Genomic DNA, 23221 nt, shown 5'->3' with positions numbered 1-23221 from the left:
TTTGACACAAAATTCCCATTTTCTATTAAATAGAATAAAATAAGAAATATAATTGCTGTGAACGACGTTTCCCTTTGGTATGTGTACAAAATGCACGTCTCTTGTATTCAATATTCTCGATAAGTATTATGTACATGTATATGCGCTTTTTGCCCCCTTCAAATACGCACGATTTTTCATACGAGTCCTTACGGATCGCACAAATTCACGAGTGCTTTCGATTTGGCCACATTTACGACCGATTTAAGAGTTGCTACGAGTTATTACGGGCCATTAACGGTTTATTACGAGTAATTACTATGTACTTACGACAAAGTTCAAACGATTTGTTACGACTAGTCACGGATAACTACGTGAAACTTACGGGCATTTTACGAGCTTTTTAAAGATTGTTACGAATATATTACGGAATGTCACTATTCATCGAAGCTTTTACGTGTTTCCTACGATCTGTTAACGTGTTGTAACGAAAAGTTACGAGTAAGATACGAGTATTTACGAGTCCTTACAATTTATATATATAATCCTGCAAATCTCAATGTATCATCATACGACAAATGACATCAAGAGCGATTTTCGAAGGGCAGGAGATTGCTTGTTGACTGCCTACTTCTTTGGAGCCATGCTTGTGGATATTGTAGAGTAGATATGCAGAGATGTGACTTAAACGGCTTCTAAATAACAACTGAAAATGAAATGTTCGATTTTTCAGCTTTTATACCTTCCCAATAATCGTAAACAATACGTAATAATACTTAAAGTATACATATATATTCGTAAACTATTTGTACTTACACGTAAAGTGCTCTTAATAAATCGTAACAATCCGTAAAGCCATCGTTACTTGACCTAAATGAAATCTTAAACAACGTGCAAGCACTTGTAATAATTCGTAAAATAATCAGAAAACAAATCGTAAACTAACCGTAACACATCTTTTAAAACAATTGTTACGAGTCTTTTACGTGTTCTTGCGAGCAGTTTACGGATGGTTACGTGCTGTTGCGAGCGGTTTACGGTACCTACGAGTTGTTATGAGTTATTTACATGAAAATCAATCCGTGGACAATCATAAGAAGATTTTTGACATGTCAAAAAATTTGCCTCTCCTTTCACGGATCCTTAAGAGTGTATGTCTGTGAGTTATTTACGGATACCAGTGATTTATTTACGGATGCTTGCGATTGACTACGAGTTGGCTATCCGTGAGTAAGAAAAATCTGTGTATGTGAACATGATTAGCAGTTTTTTTTTAAAATGGGCATGGCGAATGTTTTTTTTTTTCTTTTTCCTTTTTTAAGATCTTTTATTGAATTTTCTATAATATTTCAATTTATCCCCCCTTGCTTTATGTGCTCTTGTTCTTTTCTTACAGTCTAACAATAACTGTTAGTGTAAACTGCAATCTGCTGCACCTCAACTTATTTTCTTCAAGGCAGGAAAGATCGAAATCTAAACAACTGTTCGCCAACGTTACGTGCACTATATTTTCATTAAATCAGACAAATATATAAGAACATATAACAATTAAATCAACTATAAAAGAAAACTAACCTTTTTTTTTTGTTTCTGTTGATTTGTTTTGTTCATTTTACAAATCCTTTTCAGAAAAATGAAACAGACTTTTAAACACTATCAATCTAACTTGCTTAAATCTATATAAAATATATATTAACAAAACTAATAAACATAACATTACAAATAACTTTTATTTGAATTTTTTTCAATATTGACTTAAATTTACCCATGGCATCACTACTTTGCACTCATATATATTTCACATGGGAGTCGGTTACCGGAGCGCATCAACTCCGGGTGCTAAAACGATACTGAAAATATATATGTGAAATAATTTCATGCCTGTATGATTTGTACGACCTTGATATTACAATTCTGCACGTATTTCAACTACAGAAGATATACGTACGTGTGTCGAACAAATTAAGTAGATGGTGATTAACGTATTGGCACTCGCAGTAAAGAGTTTTTGATACTTGATATGATATACATTTTCCTGTGTAAATATTACGTGGTGCTTCAGTTATACGCATAATATGTGAAACTAAACAGTAAGTTTATTTTTAATCTGAATTTTATTTTTATTGTTCATTTTATATTTTTTACCATCAATAAATATATGAATTGAACAGTGGCGGATACAGGATAGGGCGTAAAGGGTGTAAGACTTCCCTTGATCGCCAAAAAATATATATCATATTTCTCACGATTTATATGATTTTTTAGCATAAAATCGTCTAATAAATTTAATTTTAGTTTCTATAATGTTTTCTTGAATTACGCCCAACCCTCCTTTTCCCCTGGATACGCCCCTGTTGAAAATTTCTGTAATCCTAAATCCAACCACTAGTCAGCAAGTGAAATCTTCAGGCTCCTTTATTAAACAGTCTATGGAACTGAGGACAGGGGGCACTTGAGGTCATTTGTTGTGTTTAATGTTTTGTTTTATTTTTATTTAAATGTAATGTCATCATTATATTGTTGTTATTACATGTAATTATGCCTTTGACCCTCTTATGGGTGTAATTTGTGCTTAGAAAGTATTGTAATTGTTGTATGTAAAGTGTGCAAGACTGAAAATTACAAAACTACGTGTCATATAACATATATATTAGTTAGTTTAAGCCTTGAAATGGTCGCTGAACTTATAGTGGAAATTTACCTGTACTAAATATAAACAAAATCAATATATGTATGACCATGTTTAAGTAATATTATTTCAAGGGAGATAATATTTCATTAGTTGTTATTTTGAAGGACATATATATAAACATAAGGAAATAAGGTAAATTTAAATTAGTAACTATTTACAAATGTATTTACGTTTCAAAATAATATTTGATAAGTTGTGTTATTGTATTGATTACGAGGCTGGTTATCTTTTTGTCTATACGTACAGTATTGCTTGTATATGATATAAAACATGTACAATAACGATGAATACGAATTAAAAATCTATGATACCGGTGTACATGTAACATGGTGTGTTAAAAAAAGTTCATGTGACAACTGCATGTATGAACTCAGTAAGTTCAATAACACTTGAAATGCATAATAACATTGTTATGATTGCCATACAATATCTATTTTAGTATTGTACTTCCAAAATAATTAATATTTGACTGCTTCATTAACAATGATTAATTTGCTCCTTTGATGGCTAAATCTACTAGTGTGTTGATTGATTGTTTCAATAACATACAATGGCAAATGTTTCTTGAATTTGCAGAACGAGATCACGTTGGGAGTTTCGGCTGACACTTGTGATGGATATTAGGTCAGAAAACGTTCGTTGCAGAAGGTCACGGGATGTATAAGTATGCAGCCACGTCCAATCAGAATGGAAGAGTGCCACGCTCTCTGCACATTAAGAACCCTTGTAACAACTCTTTGAGGGGTCCGTAGGTGGCCTATTGAATTTCTGCCCTATCCAATATATATCCTCATTTTTCAGTGGCAGTCCCGCCCAGACAGTCTCGATTACAGGACCAATTGTATTGATTGATAATTTTTCTCGTCCTGAAAAGGCATAAAATGTTTTCCAATGGACGTTTCAAGCAAACATCAATCAATCCATCATATCGGTAGGTTAATTACTTTGAGTGGGCTTTAAGTAACTTCGAGCTTTTTAGTGTTTTGTTGATACTTGTGTATTTGTTATTTATTATCAAGGTTATAAGATCGTAATTTAAGAGTTAAGTCCCATTCCGGTATTGATGTTTATTGCATCTTCTTCTGTGTATATGTTTTGTTAATCTACTTTTCAAAACTTGAAAGGCGCAAGGTTGGTATCTCATTGAGGTTTTACTCCACGTCTCTTGATTTAAATTAGAATTTGTATATCAAACTAAAATAAACTTGTAATGGATCAATTTTGATGGCAGAATATAATTAACCATTCAGGGAAAACGGTACTATTTATTCTGCCATAGGCGACAATACTAACGCTTTCTAAATTTACCCCTTTTTATAATAAAAACCTGGACAAAACAGTTATGTGTGGTGTTAGTACTTTATTACTCTGTTTTAAAAATTGAAGCCAAATAGTATCATGACCAACTTCCAACGGAGCTTGTTTATGTTATCCATGCCCACCGTCATTTTACATTAAATTTATGAAATTTTGGAAGTCTTTTCGAATAATTCTCTAGAAAATATTTCAATGGGTTTCAAAATTTATATTGTAAATATACACACTGCAGTTATTCATAGATAAATAAAAAAATATATTGTACCCTTACATCCAATCACAGCGCTCCTAAGTTGACTTCCTTCACCTGCCTTGGGTACACAAAAGGCCAACCTAATGCTAGGAAAATGTAATAGTACCGTTTTCCCTATATTGTGACATAAAGATATAAAGAATTCTTATGACACCATTAATGCTATACTGGGTTATTGTGAAAACCTTGGCTATAATAAATTCTTGTATGTCCCCATTACCTAAAGAAACATGGACCATTTCATGTCCCCACCCCTATATGCTGGTTTACCTCTTTCTGTACTTCTTTCAGATAAGGCTTAATAAACTACCTGTATCCAATCATATCTTATCTTATATAAAAAGAATAATAAACAGTACCATTCAAACAGATAAAAATGACAATTCCATTCAATTTGTATTCAATTTATCCAAAATTTACAACATAAGCACAAATTCAAGATTTTTCATACTAATCTCCATTCCATGCTTTAGTATATGCCATATTGTGGTTCAAAATTTCAGAACTTGTTATAAAATCCATTATTCTGTCTTGGGATGATAAAAACAAAGATATTAGACACTTATAACATTAAATATGCAAAATACTCAGCTGTAAAGTTGCCTTTCTTGCCTGTATCAGTCTATGAAAAAGCTGAATTATGTCCCTTGGGAGTATTCATTTCCAACAAAAGTCTTTTCAAACAGTTGAAAATGAAAAACTATATATGCTTGATATAATAAAAGATAGAAACTACAAAATGAAGCACTATTCAAACATTTGCTGCAAAAATTGCCAAGAATGTGATCAATTCTTTACACAGGAGAATATAAAATCTACCTAAATTTAGCCTCAATTGGGCCTCTTTTTTTCTTAGATGGACAAATTTTATACTGAAAATGCTTCTATTGTGACCAAATATTGCCTTACTCCATAAACAGTACAAACTTAACCAGACAATTTCCCAATTTAATAGATTATGTCTTGAGAAATACCCAAGGGATACATTTAGGGAATTACACAGCAAAAAAGGCAAATATTTCAGTTAAAAATATTTGTCGCGACTTGAATTCTGGTGTTTCCAATTGAATTAATCATTGCGCAAGGTGAAAACAAATACAAAAGAACTAGAGTTAGGTGCATTTTATACAATATAGTTAATATTGAAATCCTAGAATGAAGTTTTATATCAGTACCCATCAATTTGACTTATTATGATGACTCAGCACTTTTCTCAACACAGTATTGGTCTCAGTGAAAAATTTCTATTCTTGGTGATAAAAATCAAACGTATTAATCCAAAGCTTCAAAATAGTGTAATATAACTGAAGTCTGATTGATTTTGATTTCCCTTGCTATCTTCAGTATATTGTGACATAAAGATATAAAGAATTCTTATGACACCATTAATGCTATACTGGGTTATTGTGAAAACCTTGGCTATAATAAATTCTTGTATGTCCCCATTACCTAAAGAAACATGGACCATTTCATGTCCCCACCCCTATATGCTGGTTTACCTCTTTCTGTACTTCTTTCAGATAAGGCTTAATAAACTACCTGTATCCAATCATATCTTATCTTATATAAAAAGAATAATAAACAGTACCATTCAAACAGATAAAAATGACAATTCCATTCAATTTGTATTCAATTTATCCAAAATTTACAACATAAGCACAAATTCAAGATTTTTCATACTAATCTCCATTCCATGCTTTAGTATATGCCATATTGTGGTTCAAAATTTCAGAACTTGTTATAAAATCCATTATTCTGTCTTGGGATGATAAAAACAAAGATATTAGACACTTATAACATTAAATATGCAAAATACTCAGCTGTAAAGTTGCCTTTCTTGCCTGTATCAGTCTATGAAAAAGCTGAATTATGTCCCTTGGGAGTATTCATTTCCAACAAAAGTCTTTTCAAACAGTTGAAAATGAAAAACTATATATGCTTGATATAATAAAAGATAGAAACTACAAAATGAAGCACTATTCAAACATTTGCTGCAAAAATTGCCAAGAATGTGATCAATTCTTTACACAGGAGAATATAAAATCTACCTAAATTTAGCCTCAATTGGGCCTCTTTTTTTCTTAGATGGACAAATTTTATACTGAAAATGCTTCTATTGTGACCAAATATTGCCTTACTCCATAAACAGTACAAACTTAACCAGACAATTTCCCAATTTAATAGATTATGTCTTGAGAAATACCCAAGGGATACATTTAGGGAATTACACAGCAAAAAAGGCAAATATTTCAGTTAAAAATATTTGTCGCGACTTGAATTCTGGTGTTTCCAATTGAATTAATCATTGCGCAAGGTGAAAACAAATACAAAAGAACTAGAGTTAGGTGCATTTTATACAATATAGTTAATATTGAAATCCTAGAATGAAGTTTTATATCAGTACCCATCAATTTGACTTATTATGATGACTCAGCACTTTTCTCAACACAGTATTGGTCTCAGTGAAAAATTTCTATTCTTGGTGATAAAAATCAAACGTATTAATCCAAAGCTTCAAAATAGTGTAATATAACTGAAGTCTGATTGATTTTGATTTCCCTTGCTATCTTCAGTATAGGGAAAACGGTACTATTTATTCTGCCATAGGCGACAATACTAACGCTTTCTAAATTTACCCCTTTTTATAATAAAAACCTGGACAAAACAGTTATGTGTGGTGTTAGTACTTTATTACTCTGTTTTAAAAATTGAAGCCAAATAGTATCATGACCAACTTCCAACGGAGCTTGTTTATGTTATCCATGCCCACCGTCATTTTACATTAAATTTATGAAATTTTGGAAGTCTTTTCGAATAATTCTCTAGAAAATATTTCAATGGGTTTCAAAATTTATATTGTAAATATACACACTGCAGTTATTCATAGATAAATAAAAAAATATATTGTACCCTTACATCCAATCACAGCGCTCCTAAGTTGACTTCCTTCACCTGCCTTGGGTACACAAAAGGCCAACCTAATGCTAGGAAAATGTAATAGTACCGTTTTCCCTATATTGTGACATAAAGATATAAAGAATTCTTATGACACCATTAATGCTATACTGGGTTATTGTGAAAACCTTGGCTATAATAAATTCTTGTATGTCCCCATTACCTAAAGAAACATGGACCATTTCATGTCCCCACCCCTATATGCTGGTTTACCTCTTTCTGTACTTCTTTCAGATAAGGCTTAATAAACTACCTGTATCCAATCATATCTTATCTTATATAAAAAGAATAATAAACAGTACCATTCAAACAGATAAAAATGACAATTCCATTCAATTTGTATTCAATTTATCCAAAATTTACAACATAAGCACAAATTCAAGATTTTTCATACTAATCTCCATTCCATGCTTTAGTATATGCCATATTGTGGTTCAAAATTTCAGAACTTGTTATAAAATCCATTATTCTGTCTTGGGATGATAAAAACAAAGATATTAGACACTTATAACATTAAATATGCAAAATACTCAGCTGTAAAGTTGCCTTTCTTGCCTGTATCAGTCTATGAAAAAGCTGAATTATGTCCCTTGGGAGTATTCATTTCCAACAAAAGTCTTTTCAAACAGTTGAAAATGAAAAACTATATATGCTTGATATAATAAAAGATAGAAACTACAAAATGAAGCACTATTCAAACATTTGCTGCAAAAATTGCCAAGAATGTGATCAATTCTTTACACAGGAGAATATAAAATCTACCTAAATTTAGCCTCAATTGGGCCTCTTTTTTTCTTAGATGGACAAATTTTATACTGAAAATGCTTCTATTGTGACCAAATATTGCCTTACTCCATAAACAGTACAAACTTAACCAGACAATTTCCCAATTTAATAGATTATGTCTTGAGAAATACCCAAGGGATACATTTAGGGAATTACACAGCAAAAAAGGCAAATATTTCAGTTAAAAATATTTGTCGCGACTTGAATTCTGGTGTTTCCAATTGAATTAATCATTGCGCAAGGTGAAAACAAATACAAAAGAACTAGAGTTAGGTGCATTTTATACAATATAGTTAATATTGAAATCCTAGAATGAAGTTTTATATCAGTACCCATCAATTTGACTTATTATGATGACTCAGCACTTTTCTCAACACAGTATTGGTCTCAGTGAAAAATTTCTATTCTTGGTGATAAAAATCAAACGTATTAATCCAAAGCTTCAAAATAGTGTAATATAACTGAAGTCTGATTGATTTTGATTTCCCTTGCTATCTTCAGTATAGGGAAAACGGTACTATTTATTCTGCCATAGGCGACAATACTAACGCTTTCTAAATTTACCCCTTTTTATAATAAAAACCTGGACAAAACAGTTATGTGTGGTGTTAGTACTTTATTACTCTGTTTTAAAAATTGAAGCCAAATAGTATCATGACCAACTTCCAACGGAGCTTGTTTATGTTATCCATGCCCACCGTCATTTTACATTAAATTTATGAAATTTTGGAAGTCTTTTCGAATAATTCTCTAGAAAATATTTCAATGGGTTTCAAAATTTATATTGTAAATATACACACTGCAGTTATTCATAGATAAATAAAAAAATATATTGTACCCTTACATCCAATCACAGCGCTCCTAAGTTGACTTCCTTCACCTGCCTTGGGTACACAAAAGGCCAACCTAATGCTAGGAAAATGTAATAGTACCGTTTTCCCTATATTGTGACATAAAGATATAAAGAATTCTTATGACACCATTAATGCTATACTGGGTTATTGTGAAAACCTTGGCTATAATAAATTCTTGTATGTCCCCATTACCTAAAGAAACATGGACCATTTCATGTCCCCACCCCTATATGCTGGTTTACCTCTTTCTGTACTTCTTTCAGATAAGGCTTAATAAACTACCTGTATCCAATCATATCTTATCTTATATAAAAAGAATAATAAACAGTACCATTCAAACAGATAAAAATGACAATTCCATTCAATTTGTATTCAATTTATCCAAAATTTACAACATAAGCACAAATTCAAGATTTTTCATACTAATCTCCATTCCATGCTTTAGTATATGCCATATTGTGGTTCAAAATTTCAGAACTTGTTATAAAATCCATTATTCTGTCTTGGGATGATAAAAACAAAGATATTAGACACTTATAACATTAAATATGCAAAATACTCAGCTGTAAAGTTGCCTTTCTTGCCTGTATCAGTCTATGAAAAAGCTGAATTATGTCCCTTGGGAGTATTCATTTCCAACAAAAGTCTTTTCAAACAGTTGAAAATGAAAAACTATATATGCTTGATATAATAAAAGATAGAAACTACAAAATGAAGCACTATTCAAACATTTGCTGCAAAAATTGCCAAGAATGTGATCAATTCTTTACACAGGAGAATATAAAATCTACCTAAATTTAGCCTCAATTGGGCCTCTTTTTTTCTTAGATGGACAAATTTTATACTGAAAATGCTTCTATTGTGACCAAATATTGCCTTACTCCATAAACAGTACAAACTTAACCAGACAATTTCCCAATTTAATAGATTATGTCTTGAGAAATACCCAAGGGATACATTTAGGGAATTACACAGCAAAAAAGGCAAATATTTCAGTTAAAAATATTTGTCGCGACTTGAATTCTGGTGTTTCCAATTGAATTAATCATTGCGCAAGGTGAAAACAAATACAAAAGAACTAGAGTTAGGTGCATTTTATACAATATAGTTAATATTGAAATCCTAGAATGAAGTTTTATATCAGTACCCATCAATTTGACTTATTATGATGACTCAGCACTTTTCTCAACACAGTATTGGTCTCAGTGAAAAATTTCTATTCTTGGTGATAAAAATCAAACGTATTAATCAAAAGCTTCAAAATAGTGTAATATAACTGAAGTCTGATTGATTTTGATTTCCCTTGCTATCTTCAGTATAGGGAAAACGGTACTATTTATTCTGCCATAGGCGACAATACTAACGCTTTCTAAATTTACCCCTTTTTATAATAAAAACCTGGACAAAACAGTTATGTGTGGTGTTAGTACTTTATTACTCTGTTTTAAAAATTGAAGCCAAATAGTATCATGACCAACTTCCAACGGAGCTTGTTTATGTTATCCATGCCCACCGTCATTTTACATTAAATTTATGAAATTTTGGAAGTCTTTTCGAATAATTCTCTAGAAAATATTTCAATGGGTTTCAAAATTTATATTGTAAATATACACACTGCAGTTATTCATAGATAAATAAAAAAATATATTGTACCCTTACATCCAATCACAGCGCTCCTAAGTTGACTTCCTTCACCTGCCTTGGGTACACAAAAGGCCAACCTAATGCTAGGAAAATGTAATAGTACCGTTTTCCCTTCAGTGTGAACACTTTCTATTGCAGAATATTACAACTCAGTTAAAAATAAATATTTAAAGCAGAAAAATGACAAATATTGCTGTTCTTGGTGCTGGGGTTGTCGGGCTATCTACTGCAATCAATATAAAGAGAGCCTTGCCACATGTATGTGTCACAATTATAGCAGATAAGTTTGGAACTGAAACTACAAGTCATGGTGCAGGAGGTATATTCAAACCAACAGCCAAACTGCTTCCCGGAGTACCAGAAAATATTGCAAGGTAGAGTTATTATTTTCCCATTTACTCATATACATGTACAATGTAAGATTAGTTATTGATTAATAATGTACACTGACGCTTTCGCCGTTTATTGCTCCACTTGAAAATTTAATAAACATGGTGGTAAGAATAAAAAAAATCCTCAAAAACAACAAACAAAAACATTAAAATAGCTTTATTTTAGTGTCAGTTTTGTTGTCCGTTTTTTTTTCTCTCTAATACGACGCAACGTCATTCGCACCACATGCATCTATAAAAGTATATTTTAGTATGATTCAGTTTAAAAATAAACATAAATTGCTTGCCATCTTTAGGAATATGTTAATTCATTATTTTTAAACTGACAGAAGAGTTGGATCATTTATTTAAATATGAATAAGATCCGTTGTAACATATTTTGCCGGAAGATTATTTGTAAGTCTTCCTGTCACTTTAAAACTCACAAATCTACTTTTTAATCTCAATTATGTACTAAAATAAACAACTAATAAAATGTAACAATATGATTAAATAATTAACACTGTTAAACTTATTTCGATCCTTGACATGTAGCTGTTGCTAAACTTGAAAATACGGTCATGATTGTGCCAGAATGCACCGAATCCGAATTGAAGTAAACAAAACATGGACGTCTTTCGTCAGACAGTAAGACACAACACATGCTGAGGATTTAAGGGGGTGGGGTTTGTTAGTATTACTGTGAGAGATGACAGTCACGTCTTATCTGATTGCTATGGTTATTTTCAAGGCACTTTTTTTTGGTGGAAGTGGCAAAAGTGGCACTATGTAGAAGTTAATGAGCCACACCGTCTTTCTATAACAGGCCTGTAGACGGCAGACCTATCCGAGAAGAAATCTGCTTCAGAATCACTAAAAAAAAATAACTAATTGCAACGCAACATGTTTCAACACAATTCATGAGAATTGCATTTCAACTGGTCAAGACCAGAAACTAAGAACCTTTAGGATCACCTGAGTTCACTCCCGGTTTAAGTTGGGTTCATGTTCCTCCTTGTTTATCCTCCGAGCGATGCCCGTCTTTCGTCGATGTATGGTTTTCATCGTCCCCTTTATTGACCTTAATGCTACTTACTTGGTTACATATTTGTGATGGAATATAAGGACACGGTGTATTTATTACTAACGCAAAATCACTTCTCGAACTTTACAAAACTTAAAGCAAAGAAAAAGCGCCTTTTTGTTTTTCTTCACATCAAAATTAAAATGAGGTCTTTAAAACACCCCTCACAGCAAGGTCACCAGCACAGGTTTGAACGAAATTATTTGTCAGTTTTTTTTCGTAGTTTGTGTCTTACACATACGTCTAAGAATCAGACATATCTATTCATTGAAGAGAGATTGTTTTGATAATGGCTGATGATGAATTTTGGGAGTTGTTGTATTGTTAAGTTGCTGTCTCATGTATTCATATCTCAAGACAGTAATGTACAATATATTGTGTTGGTGGCGATATGTTGATGTTCATTGATGTATACTCGTATGACTACTTAACAAGTAGCTTCTAAAACCTTGATGATAACTCTTCCTTGTTGTTAAAGAAAATGGACGAGTGAATCTTGGAAATGGTTTTCTGGTTTGACAGTATCGTCACAAGCTGGTATCTCCGGAAATCAAATGGTAGCTGGATATTATTTTAGTAACAACGAAGTTAAAGTAAGACGCTCACATTAATCCATTTATTTTATTATTTGTCTTTTCAATTTTAATTCAACACTTGTCGTAGTACAAGTATTTCAATTTGGTTCCTAATCATTTTGTTTTATTTTGAATGGCGTAAATGATGACCTATTTTGGATCATTTTGTGGTATTTACTCATTAAGATCTGATGGTTATCTGAAATCATGAAACAACTTTTGTGTCGTTTTTTTTTTTTCTGTTACAAGACCTCTAGATATTCTTATTACTTTTAACTAAATATCACATTGTTTAGTCTCTGTGCGATTTAGAACTTGGCGCATTATACAGACACTCATTTATTGTTGGTACCCGTATGTTGACCTCTACATTTTGTTGTCGTTGAGTAACTGTGTCATTGTCATATACCCACATCTCCTTGCATTAAGAAATCAACTATATACATGTAATAATCTCAAAATTTCCCAAAAAAAAACGAAAAGTTTAAAACGTCTAAAAATACTAACAACATTGTCAAATACTACATTACTGTAGGTAATAAAAAAATAGATATTCAAAATGTGACGGAAGATACCGAGAGAACATTAAAACGCATATTAAGTCGAAGAGAAACTAACGAAGCCATGGCAACAAAAACGAAAGCCGACGAAAGACAAACAATCACGTCATCAAATCACTACCCAAAAAGATAAGATATAAGAATTTCTTTATGTCATATTGCAAAAACAAAAGGCAACGACAGAAAAAAAAATTATAATTGAAAATATATGAAATATTCTTTTACATCCCATAGCATAAATTAAATATTTGTTTTTGTCATTCACTATACCCTTTTTTAGAATCCATTGTACGCAGACTATGTATATACATTTTCACGAATGACAGACGATGAATTAAGAAGACTGAATATGTATAACAAATATAAGTAAGTGTTTAATACCAAACCATTACATTTTTGAATTAAATATAAGAGCACTTCTCTTGGTCATGTGTAGTTTTGGAGACGTTAAAACTTCACACGTTTATTTTTCCCTAAAATCTATGTGGGAAATATCTGTCAAAACGATTTCATTTCATCTTACCCGTATTTTTGTTATCTTTATGAATCTCGTTGAGCAAATATAGAGGGACTTGTATAAGAAATTGTATTTTCAAAGACTTTATTAACGTGACCGAACTTCAACAGAGCGGCGTTTTGGACAAACACAATTAAAAAAGACCTGGTTTTTTGCTTTAATACGAACTCCACCGTGTCCCTTATTCGAAGCAAAACGGAAATAAAACCAATATACATTAGGTTGTTTAATTCCTTAATTGAATGTAAGCTTAATTCTTCAAGTACTTTAAAACATTAAGGACAGAATCTGAAAGCAAATTGACATACGAATAGAATTTAAAAGCAAATACAAGGTGTGTTTCATAGAAATAATATCATTTATTTGTAGGTATGGTTACCATATAACAACAGTGATAACATATGTAAAGAAATATCTACCATGGTTAACAAAACTGTAAGTTGAAGCAAAAAGGACCGGACCTTTTTGAATTTGTTAAGACTCTTATTTTAAGTCTCATTTTACTTAAGATTGAGAAAAAGGACAGGCGAATATAAAACAGACAAGAAGGAACATTAATCCGTTTTATTGCACCGCTTTTCAGTAAGATCTCGTACTTTTGATCAATCGGCAAATTTCGGCTGATTCCGCTACCCTTCCCTACCCTACATCAGCCAAGGTGTGCCGAATGTTAGATTGCTAGATCTGTCGAGTTGTGTCGAATGAATTTTTTTCAAATGACATTGAGGTTGTCCGAGTTAGGTCTATAACCTGAATAAAGATTGGAAAATATAAGCATTGAAACCTGTTTTCTGAAAAAGTTACAGGGCCATTTTCAAAAAGCTTTCAACTATTATGTAAAAATTATAACAGATCCATATGCTTTTTCAGGTTCTAGCAATAGTATGATTTATTTCTAAAGAGGTGACCAAATTCAACAATTAACGCCTGAAGAAATCCCAAAACCGCATTTTATAAACATACATTAGAAAATTTTTAGTATAAGAAAAATGTATAGGAAGGACTTGTTTAACCAAAACCAAAATTCTGTTGAATGTAAGGCGTCTCGGGTACAAATTTATTCGTAAATTGGTTAAAAGACGAGTATCTCTGAATTACATTTTGATTGTATGTGAAAATAGAAGAATTGTTGATACCAGTTTTATGCATTATACATATATACATTTGAACTAAATATAAGAGTATTATTGATATGGTATTAAAATGATGCATGTAATTTTTGCCATTTGACCTTAAACTTGAATCTGTCATTTAAATTAATTAAAAAAAAGTGTTTGAATAATGATCCTCAACCGAAATTTAAACGAATCAAATGCATACATTTGAGTGTGATGTTTATAGAGTAAAAGATTGACAAAATGAATCAAAATTATTTTTCTTTAGACATTTAGATGGTGGAGGAAAATTTGAAGGAAGACGAATAGAAAATTTAAACGAGGTATTGTTGAAAGTTTCTTCACATATCACTTGTATTATATTTACGTATAATTAAATTACATGTATGTTTCATAAGAATCCGTACATTTGATTAGTTGAAAGCAATCGCGAGGCATTCCATTATCAAATTATATTTCTCAATAAAAAAAAAGCACGTGCTTCTCATGACAACTTCAAAACAATGCATACGATAACAAACGAAACATTTGCTATAATTCGAAATTTCATGGTTGTAGCATAAAAATGTAATTATAAGAATTGAATGCGTCTATTTTTATATTTTATAGGATTGTAAAAGCGTTAATCGTGCGAACATTTTGTGCTTCGGTCAACCCTTTAGACCCTAATAAAATTACAAAAAAGAAGCATCCAATTCATAAATTAAACTTAACCGACACACGTATGATGCGTTTACTTAAAGTACTGATACATTTTTACGTTATTGTCTTCCTTAACATAGAAAAAAATATTAAATGTTGTATACTGACTCGTAAATAGGAAGACGAAAGTTAGGTGGGGGAAATTCGCCGTTTCAGGATCGAATGCATTCTGGGTAATATTTTCAAAAGCGTACACCAAAAACGCTGTGATTGGCTAACAACGTCACAAACAATTGAAATTCAACCAATGGCGTGACGTTGTATTTCGTTTTAGGGTACGAACAATGAAATTACCCAGAATGCATTAGATTCTGAAACGGCGAATTGGACACCAGCTAACTTCAAACTGAACAAACACCAACAACTGACTATTCATATACACTAAATAGAGTAAATGATCAGGATTTATCTAGATAAACCAACTTGGTACAGATAATCAAGTACTACTTCTCCCTTACAAATCTCGACTAAGTCATGTCGAAAAACTATTGAGAGACATGTTCTAGAGACTTGTTTATTATTGAACATCTAGATATCTTTTCTAACTTAAAAGGAGATATATTTTTCTACTTGTTTTTATGCATTATAATTTGGGGTCGTCTTATAATTTATACTGAAATCGTTCTATTTGAGCAGTCAATATAGGTTGACTATATTTTGTATGTGATATACAGTCACTGGTATATTTTTTATTACATATTTGATTTAAACAGGTAAAAAATAGCCTGTACGCAAATTTTCATCAAAAATTCACCGTGGGATCAAAACTGTATCGTATGCCCTTAAACCACGCATACCACTTTTGAATTCTCCATGCTATGTACACACATATGCCAGGCGGACATCGACATAAACTCATTTCTCCTATTGTTCTTGTTCTTATTTGTTGATTAAATTGTATACATTTTTACGTGCATTGCTTATTGTTGATATCTTATTTTGAAATAAGCCGCACTCGTTCACCAGACCTACTCAGTTTCCTCGTGTCTAAGCCTAATTGTCCTGCGGTATAGAGTTCTTGTTTCACTGGCGTTCATGCTATAGCTTTTTATTTCTATATGTAAAAGACTATTCTATATTAAATCAAATCAATACACTATAATTGTCTAGTTCTACGTTTTAAAAACTTAGATGCCATATAAATACTTAAGGCGGTCGATAAGTCGGTCAGTTTTCCTTAAGGATATTACAAAGGCCCATGGAGTTTTGTTTTTATATATCATAAAAGTCCGTGGCTGGTTAACTCAATATTTGTATTTTTTTCATAAGTAAAAGTGCACTTCTTTAACGATGATATTTCTGTAAGAGATACAAGCGCAGATTTATCAATCGTACATGTTGGATGTTTACTAATGAATATTTAAGTCTTAGATATGTGATTTTTTATCAGTTGTTGTTGGCTTTGAACTAGCCTCCAGTAACTGCAAGTACTATCAGATCTGTACTTTGTGTATTTTGTGGTTTTGTTAGTTTTTTGTTCTTTGCATCAATCTGATGGGTTATGCCCATTTAAGCGGATTTTTATAATTTGTTTTACATGCACTGTTACATCACTATCACATGTTAGCGGGTTTGCGCCAGCAAACATGTTTAACCCCGCCACATTCAATATGCATCTGTCCCAAATCAGGAGGCTGTAATTCAGTGGTTGTCGTTTGTTGTTGTTTGTCATCTTTGTTTTTCGTTTATTAGTTTGTATATAAATCAGGCAGTTAGTTTTCTCGTTTGAAATTGTTTCACGTTTGTTATTTCGGGGACTTTAATAGCTTACTATGCGGTGTGGGTTTTGCTCATTGTTAAAGACCGTACGATGACCGACCTAGAGTTGTGAAATTCTACGTCATTTAGTCTTGGGTGGAGGGTTGTCTCATCGGTAATCATAGATTGTACTACATCTTCTTATTTTTATATGTATATTTCGAAAAGATTATTCTATATTTTGTATGGGCGGGTTTGGACAGGGAAATAACTGTAAAATTAAATAAAAGAAAACATTATAATTAATTTATTTACATGAAATTACATTACATGTATGTAATAACATTGCATGTATGTTTCATTAGAATCAATAGTTTTGATTAGCTGATAACAATCGCGAGGCACTTCAATATTATATGTTATTTCGGTATAGAATAATACAACAGCTTTGACTGTACGTGATATCCATGACAATGTTAAAATAATGCATTGAAAGACAACAAAAAGCTTGATATAACAATTAATTTCACGATTGTAGCATTAAGATATAATTATAAGAATTGAAAGCTTCTTTTTATAATTTATAGGGTTGTAAAAGCGTTGATTGTGTGCACATTTATAAGATAAAGCACTTTCGCGCTTCATGCAAAACGGTCAGCGCTTTTACACCCAATAAATTATAAAAAGAAGCATTCAATTCTTAATTAAAAGCTTGTAGGTAAATACGATGTTGTAGTGAATTGTACTGGTCTTGGAAGTAGGAAACTGTTTAACGACAACAAGGTACATGCAATCAGAGGTCAGTTGATAAAGGTATGATCTTGCTATTTATAAATTATTGGATTGATTGGTGTTTAACGGCACTTTCAGCACTATTGCGCTATTTCGTGGCGGTCAATTTTTATTGGTGGAGGAAGCCGGAGTGCCCGGAGAGAACCACCGACCTTCGGTAGGAAAACTAACATTCCTAGTCAATTAAGATTGGAGTCGAACGCACCTGACACTTTCTGGATTCGAAATCACAGCCTCAGTGTTGGCAGGCTAGTGATACAGTAGTTCGACTACTTTTTCTCATGACTACGTAGACCTAGATACAGGAATCGAGATGCTGAATTTCATTGCACAATAAATGACAATTGTGCTCACAAATCGTCTAACAAGTAGACAACTGTTTTAAAAACATAACCTTTAAAAAAAAATGCTCATAACATATACAGTGTGAAAGTTATTTCATTTGTCTAGTATCCTTATTTTTTTTTACATTTTAGTGTATCCGTGTGGTGAAATGGAGATATATTTTTAATTTCTGTCGTTTTCAAAGTAACAGATGCAATTTTTTAGCATACATATTAGTTTTTCCATATGTATTAACGTTTGGTAATGCTATACATAACAGAACATGAAAAGTTTCAATACTAAAGAACTGCATATTATTTCGACAAAATTGTCAAAAAAGACATTCAAATTCGAACAGTCCAAATTCCATCTTGCAGATCATTGAACAGAAAAGCATCCTTTTTCCTAAGAACAATAACCGACTGGAACAAACTACCTGATAACATCATAAATTGTATTAGAGCAGACTCTTTCAAATCATCAATCGCAAAACGTCAATATAAAATTCAGCTATTCACATCAAACGTATAGTACATTGTAATATTCATTTTTCATCTATCGGTTTATTAGTATAAAATTAATCTATCATAAATGTTTTGTTGATATATGGTAGATATAGACGTAGAAATTTAAGTTTCTGATGTTATTTTTTACAGTTGCGAGCTGATTGGATAAAATACTGGATGTATACAGACGATGGAAAGTACATATTACCAAAGTATGCATTAAAAGATATGAATAATGAATACAATAATAGATCAAAATCATGAGGGGGGGGGGACATTGAAAATCTATGTGCTTGCATAAGAAATGCAACAAGCATTTGAAAATAGAACTTTTTCGAGGAATACTATTTTATATTTTTTTCCTGTGTGATATATATATATATATGTTAGAAGATGAACTGTACGAAAATATATATATAAAAAATGATACACAACCAAACAAAACTTAAACACGCCCGTTAAATCTCAAGAAATAAGCCAAAAGCTCACACAAAAATATCTCAGTACCCAAGAAAATTAATTGAGATTGGCAAATAAGCTCACAAAAATATCTATTTATCTCAGTTTCCAAGAAAATTAATTGAGATTGAGGAAAGTCTTCAAAAATCTTGGAGCAACTGGTCAGCTTCCAGAAAATATCTGTTTGTTCGAAATTTAATAAAATGAAAAATACATGAAGTTGATGCGTTTCAATTGGTACTCGGTATATAGGTACATATGGCATTATATTGATATTGAATTTATCCTTTTTAGTGAAGACTTGACGATAATTGGTGGTGTCAGACAAGTTGATAATTACAATTTAGAAACAGATGAACAAGATAAACAGGAAATTCAACAAAAATGCTATAAGTTTTGGCCTCCACTTCAGGTAAAAAAAATGATTCAGCTAAACTTAACTTTCATACAATTATCTATCAACAAAAAGTTAAAATAGGGAATAACTTGTATAATGCGTGAAAGTAAAAACAAATTTGCAAAATTTGGTGTTACAACATTTTTGTCAGTTTTTACTTTTTTACTTCCTGTGTTCACTAGTGTTACCCTATGACTCGTTAAGGAGTTATTGCATTTAAATGACAATTTTTGGCCAATTGTCATGTTTTTACCTATTATCTCAAGAACTATTATTATATTCAATAATAAGAAACTGTTAAATCAAAAGTTATCAGCAAAACAAGATCTACAAAAATGCCAAACAACCGAAACAAAATTGGATGACCCCTTAATGAGTTATAATAATAGCTTGAAACCACGATATTTCAGCTGACATGTATGTTCGTGTCCGTTGTTATTTTTTCAAAGATCTTCTGCTCAATAAATTTCAACTAAACTTGGTGTGAATGATCCTGATCAGATGATTCGTAAGGCAATTATTGCCATTAAATGACAAATTTTCCTGTTTTTGCCAACATCCCGAAAATGACAATAGATGTCAAAAATTATCAGCAATACAAAACCTACAATGTACAAAAATGACAATATGACCATCCATTGAATGACTACTGGTGGAGTTATTGTCATTAAATAACGATTTTTGACGAGTGTTTATGTTCTGCTAATTATATCAAGAATGGAAACGGAAAAATGTGTCAAGGAAAGACAAACCGATTAAAGTGCAGAAAACAATCCAAGGATACCAATGGCTCTTCAATGCAGCGAGAAGATATCGCACCCGGAGGCGGACTCTAGCTGGTCCATTTACAATAATATATACTAGTTCAACGAAATGGACGCCACACTCAAGTCCGAAACATATAAATGAACCAAAATAAAAAAAAATAGACAAGACTAACCAAAGCTAGAGGTTCCAGACTTGGGACAGGCGCAAAAATGCGATGGGGTTAAACATATTTAGTGAGACCCCAACCCTCCCCTTTACCTCTAGTAAATATGGAATAAACAAACACACAGCAATACGCACAGTAAAACTCAGTTTAAAAGAAATCCGAGTCCGAGAACTATAACAGGTAGATGAAAACTGTAAGCTGCAAAAAAATATCAACAATTTTTGATATACAAAAAGCAAATGTGACCAAAGCTATTGGATGACTCCTTAAGGAGTGTATGGTTCTTAAATGACGATTTTTGACGACTTTTCGTGTTTTGCTACTTCTCTTAAGTTTAATTTTCCTATTGTATATATATATAGGGAGCTCAAATAGACAGTGAATGGGTAGGTCTGCGCCCATCAAGGACACCATTACGTTTAGAATCTGAAATAATAAACTTGTCAACTGGAAAATTAAAGGTATGATTATTTTTTATCAAAAATCTCAAAATTTCAAATTATGATATTTAGTCCTTTCCTAACTTTCTTTCATTCAGTTACAATGTAATCTCGTATGTTAATACATGACAGGAGGGACACTTTCATTTGTTCATACGGGATTTTTAAAGCAGGGTTATCAAGATTAATTTTTATCATTTAGTACCAAAAAAAAATCAGAATATAATTTTAACCCGAATAATGTCAGTCGTTATATTCCGCCGATCTCCGACTGATCTTCGATTGCTACAGGCCGCTAGAGGGCGTAGAATTATTCGAGTTATTGGAACCTTTTTTCTTTGAAAACATAACGCATCATGATTTTTCCTTTTATTAATTTCCTGACAATTGACCAATGTGAATAGCACATATTGACTCATTTTGTTTTATACGAAAGTGTATAAGTGATAAAGCAACTAAAAGAATAGCATTGATTTTGCGTGTATAGTCAAAATTTCACAGCCTAATGTATTAAACATTTAATTTTTTAACAAACATTTATGTCTAACTTTTCAAATCTTATGATGTTAACTTTGAAGTTTCTACTTGAATTAATAATCCAAACTTCTTAGACTATTAATTTTTTGCAGTCAGTAAGTTGAAATTTCTACTTTAAGAATGCAAAACTTCAACATCTTGATATTGAAAATTTCAATTCTGTGAAAGTTATTGTTTTTTCTTCTTTAAAGTCCGGATTCTTTTTATTTCATTACACAGTTACTGTAGTCAAATTTCAATCAACTCAAAATTTCTTTTCAGTAAAGTGTTCGTAAAAAACGATTTTTTAAAATTTATTATACTAGTCCAGATTTAAAGTTTTTCAAATAGTCATTTTTTTTTAATTTTTTTTTTAACGAAAATTCTTTTCGATTATGCCCATAATACGCTTCTGCATATTTAAAACGATAATGTGTGATAAAATTTTTAAATACTTGTGAAAGAAGATTATGAACAAAAACTATCTTAATAATATTAATAATACGGTATGGGTTTTTTTCATTGTTGAAGGCCGTACGGTTGCCTATAATTGCTTACATCCACTTCATTTTAACTTTGATGGATAGTTGTCTCATTGACAATCATACCACATCTCATTATTTTTGAATAATTGTTCCAGGTCGTACATAACTACGGACATGGTGGCGTTGGGATAGCTATGAGTTGGGGAACCAGTTTACATGCCACAGAACTTGTTAAAGACATGTTGCAGTCACATTCACGTTTATGACGTTACCTGAATTGAATAAAACTAGTTGATTTGTGATAATGTTACAATGTATATTGAGATTGACTTTTGTCTACCGACCACAAAGTGTTCCGAATGCTCGATTGGTCTCCGTATTTACACAATTGTTTTCAACCAAAAGAAAAGAATAGTTAATGTACTAGAAATTCAAATACATTTGTAACGACGAAGACTGTTGAATTTGTTCTGTTGATCTGATATTTATACAGTGTTACATTTGAACTCTTTGATGGAAAATTTCTTTTATAATAAAATAATGCAATAGATATTTCCACATTTTGAGATTCAAAAATATTTAATGGTGTACATGTAGCATTTAAAGTTTTATAGTAAGACATTAAAAATAACTTTCAAATTTATCACATTTATCTGAGGAGTATAAAATAGTTGTGCCTGTTTTGCATGCTACAAAAGACTTATCAGTGACGCTCGAATAAAAAAAAGTTATAAAAAGGCCAAATCAAGTTCGAAGTTGACGAGCATTGAGGACCCAAAATTCCGAAGGTTTTTTTACAAATACAGCTAAGGTAATCTATTCCTGGGGTGGAAATCTTTAGTATTTCAAACAATTCAAAGTTTTTTTAACAGTTATTTTATAAATATTACCATGTCAATGATAATTCATGTCAACACAGAAGTGCTGACTTCTCTCGTGGAGGAAACCTCGACCAACAGTGGCATCTACTCAGTGGATTTTATACGTCAGACGCCCGTTTCGTCTACAAAAGACCTAGCAATGACACTCGAATCAAAAAAGTAAAAAGGCCAAATAAAGTAAGAAGTTTAAGAGCATTGAGGACCCAAAATTCCGAAAGGTTTTGTTAAATATAGCTAAGGTTATCTATTTTTGGGTGTAGAAAATAGAAATTTAGCGTACTTTGTTGAATTTTAAAAATATTTGGTAAAATAAAAAAAAAATTTGTTAAAAAAATAACAACATTTTTAAACAAAAATTAACATTTTCATTCTTCTTTTTTCATTA

The 23221-nt window shown here is 31.6% G+C and overlaps 1 protein-coding gene across 2 annotated transcripts; it reads left to right on the top strand.

Moving 5' to 3' along the window:
* Positions 1 to 1901: 1901 nt before the first annotated feature.
* Positions 1902 to 22507, top strand: LOC127729899 (D-aspartate oxidase-like). 2 transcript variants are annotated; one of them, XM_052237829.1, is made up of 11 exons: positions 1902 to 2069; positions 10619 to 10854; positions 12414 to 12528; positions 13351 to 13436; positions 13957 to 14022; positions 14971 to 15025; positions 17814 to 17915; positions 18875 to 18936; positions 19478 to 19595; positions 20877 to 20975; positions 22111 to 22507. In XM_052237829.1, the coding sequence occupies exons 2-11, from the start codon at positions 10661 to 10663 to the stop codon at positions 22219 to 22221; spliced, it is 1008 nt and encodes a 335-aa protein (XP_052093789.1). In that variant the 5' UTR covers positions 1902 to 2069; positions 10619 to 10660; the 3' UTR covers positions 22222 to 22507. The 2 variants fall into 2 exon arrangements, with proteins under 2 accessions (XP_052093789.1, XP_052093788.1); XM_052237828.1 differs by lacking the exon at positions 1902 to 2069 and adding an exon at positions 2702 to 2803.
* The last annotated feature ends 714 nt before the right edge of the window (positions 22508 to 23221 follow it).

The sequence above is a fragment of the Mytilus californianus genome, unplaced genomic scaffold, assembly GCF_021869535.1.
Source record: "Mytilus californianus isolate M0D057914Y unplaced genomic scaffold, xbMytCali1.0.p SCAF_2, whole genome shotgun sequence".
Taxonomy (NCBI): Eukaryota; Metazoa; Mollusca; class Bivalvia; order Mytilida; family Mytilidae; genus Mytilus; species Mytilus californianus.
The sequence above is the reverse complement of the archived record's forward strand: the minus strand, read 5'-3'. Positions and strand labels throughout refer to the sequence as shown.

Bases quoted from the DNA above. Each gene is read 5' to 3' on its own strand.
- LOC127729899 (XM_052237829.1), top strand. From the start codon at position 10,661: ATGACAAATATTGCTGTTCTTGGTGCTGGGGTTGTCGGGCTATCTACT. The intron at 10,855-12,413 runs GTAGAGTTATTA...TTGTTGTTAAAG, and splicing joins GTACCAGAAAATATTGCAAG to AAAATGGACGAGTGAATCTT. The intron at 17,916-18,874 runs GTATGATCTTGC...TATTTTTTACAG, and splicing joins TCAGAGGTCAGTTGATAAAG to TTGCGAGCTGATTGGATAAA.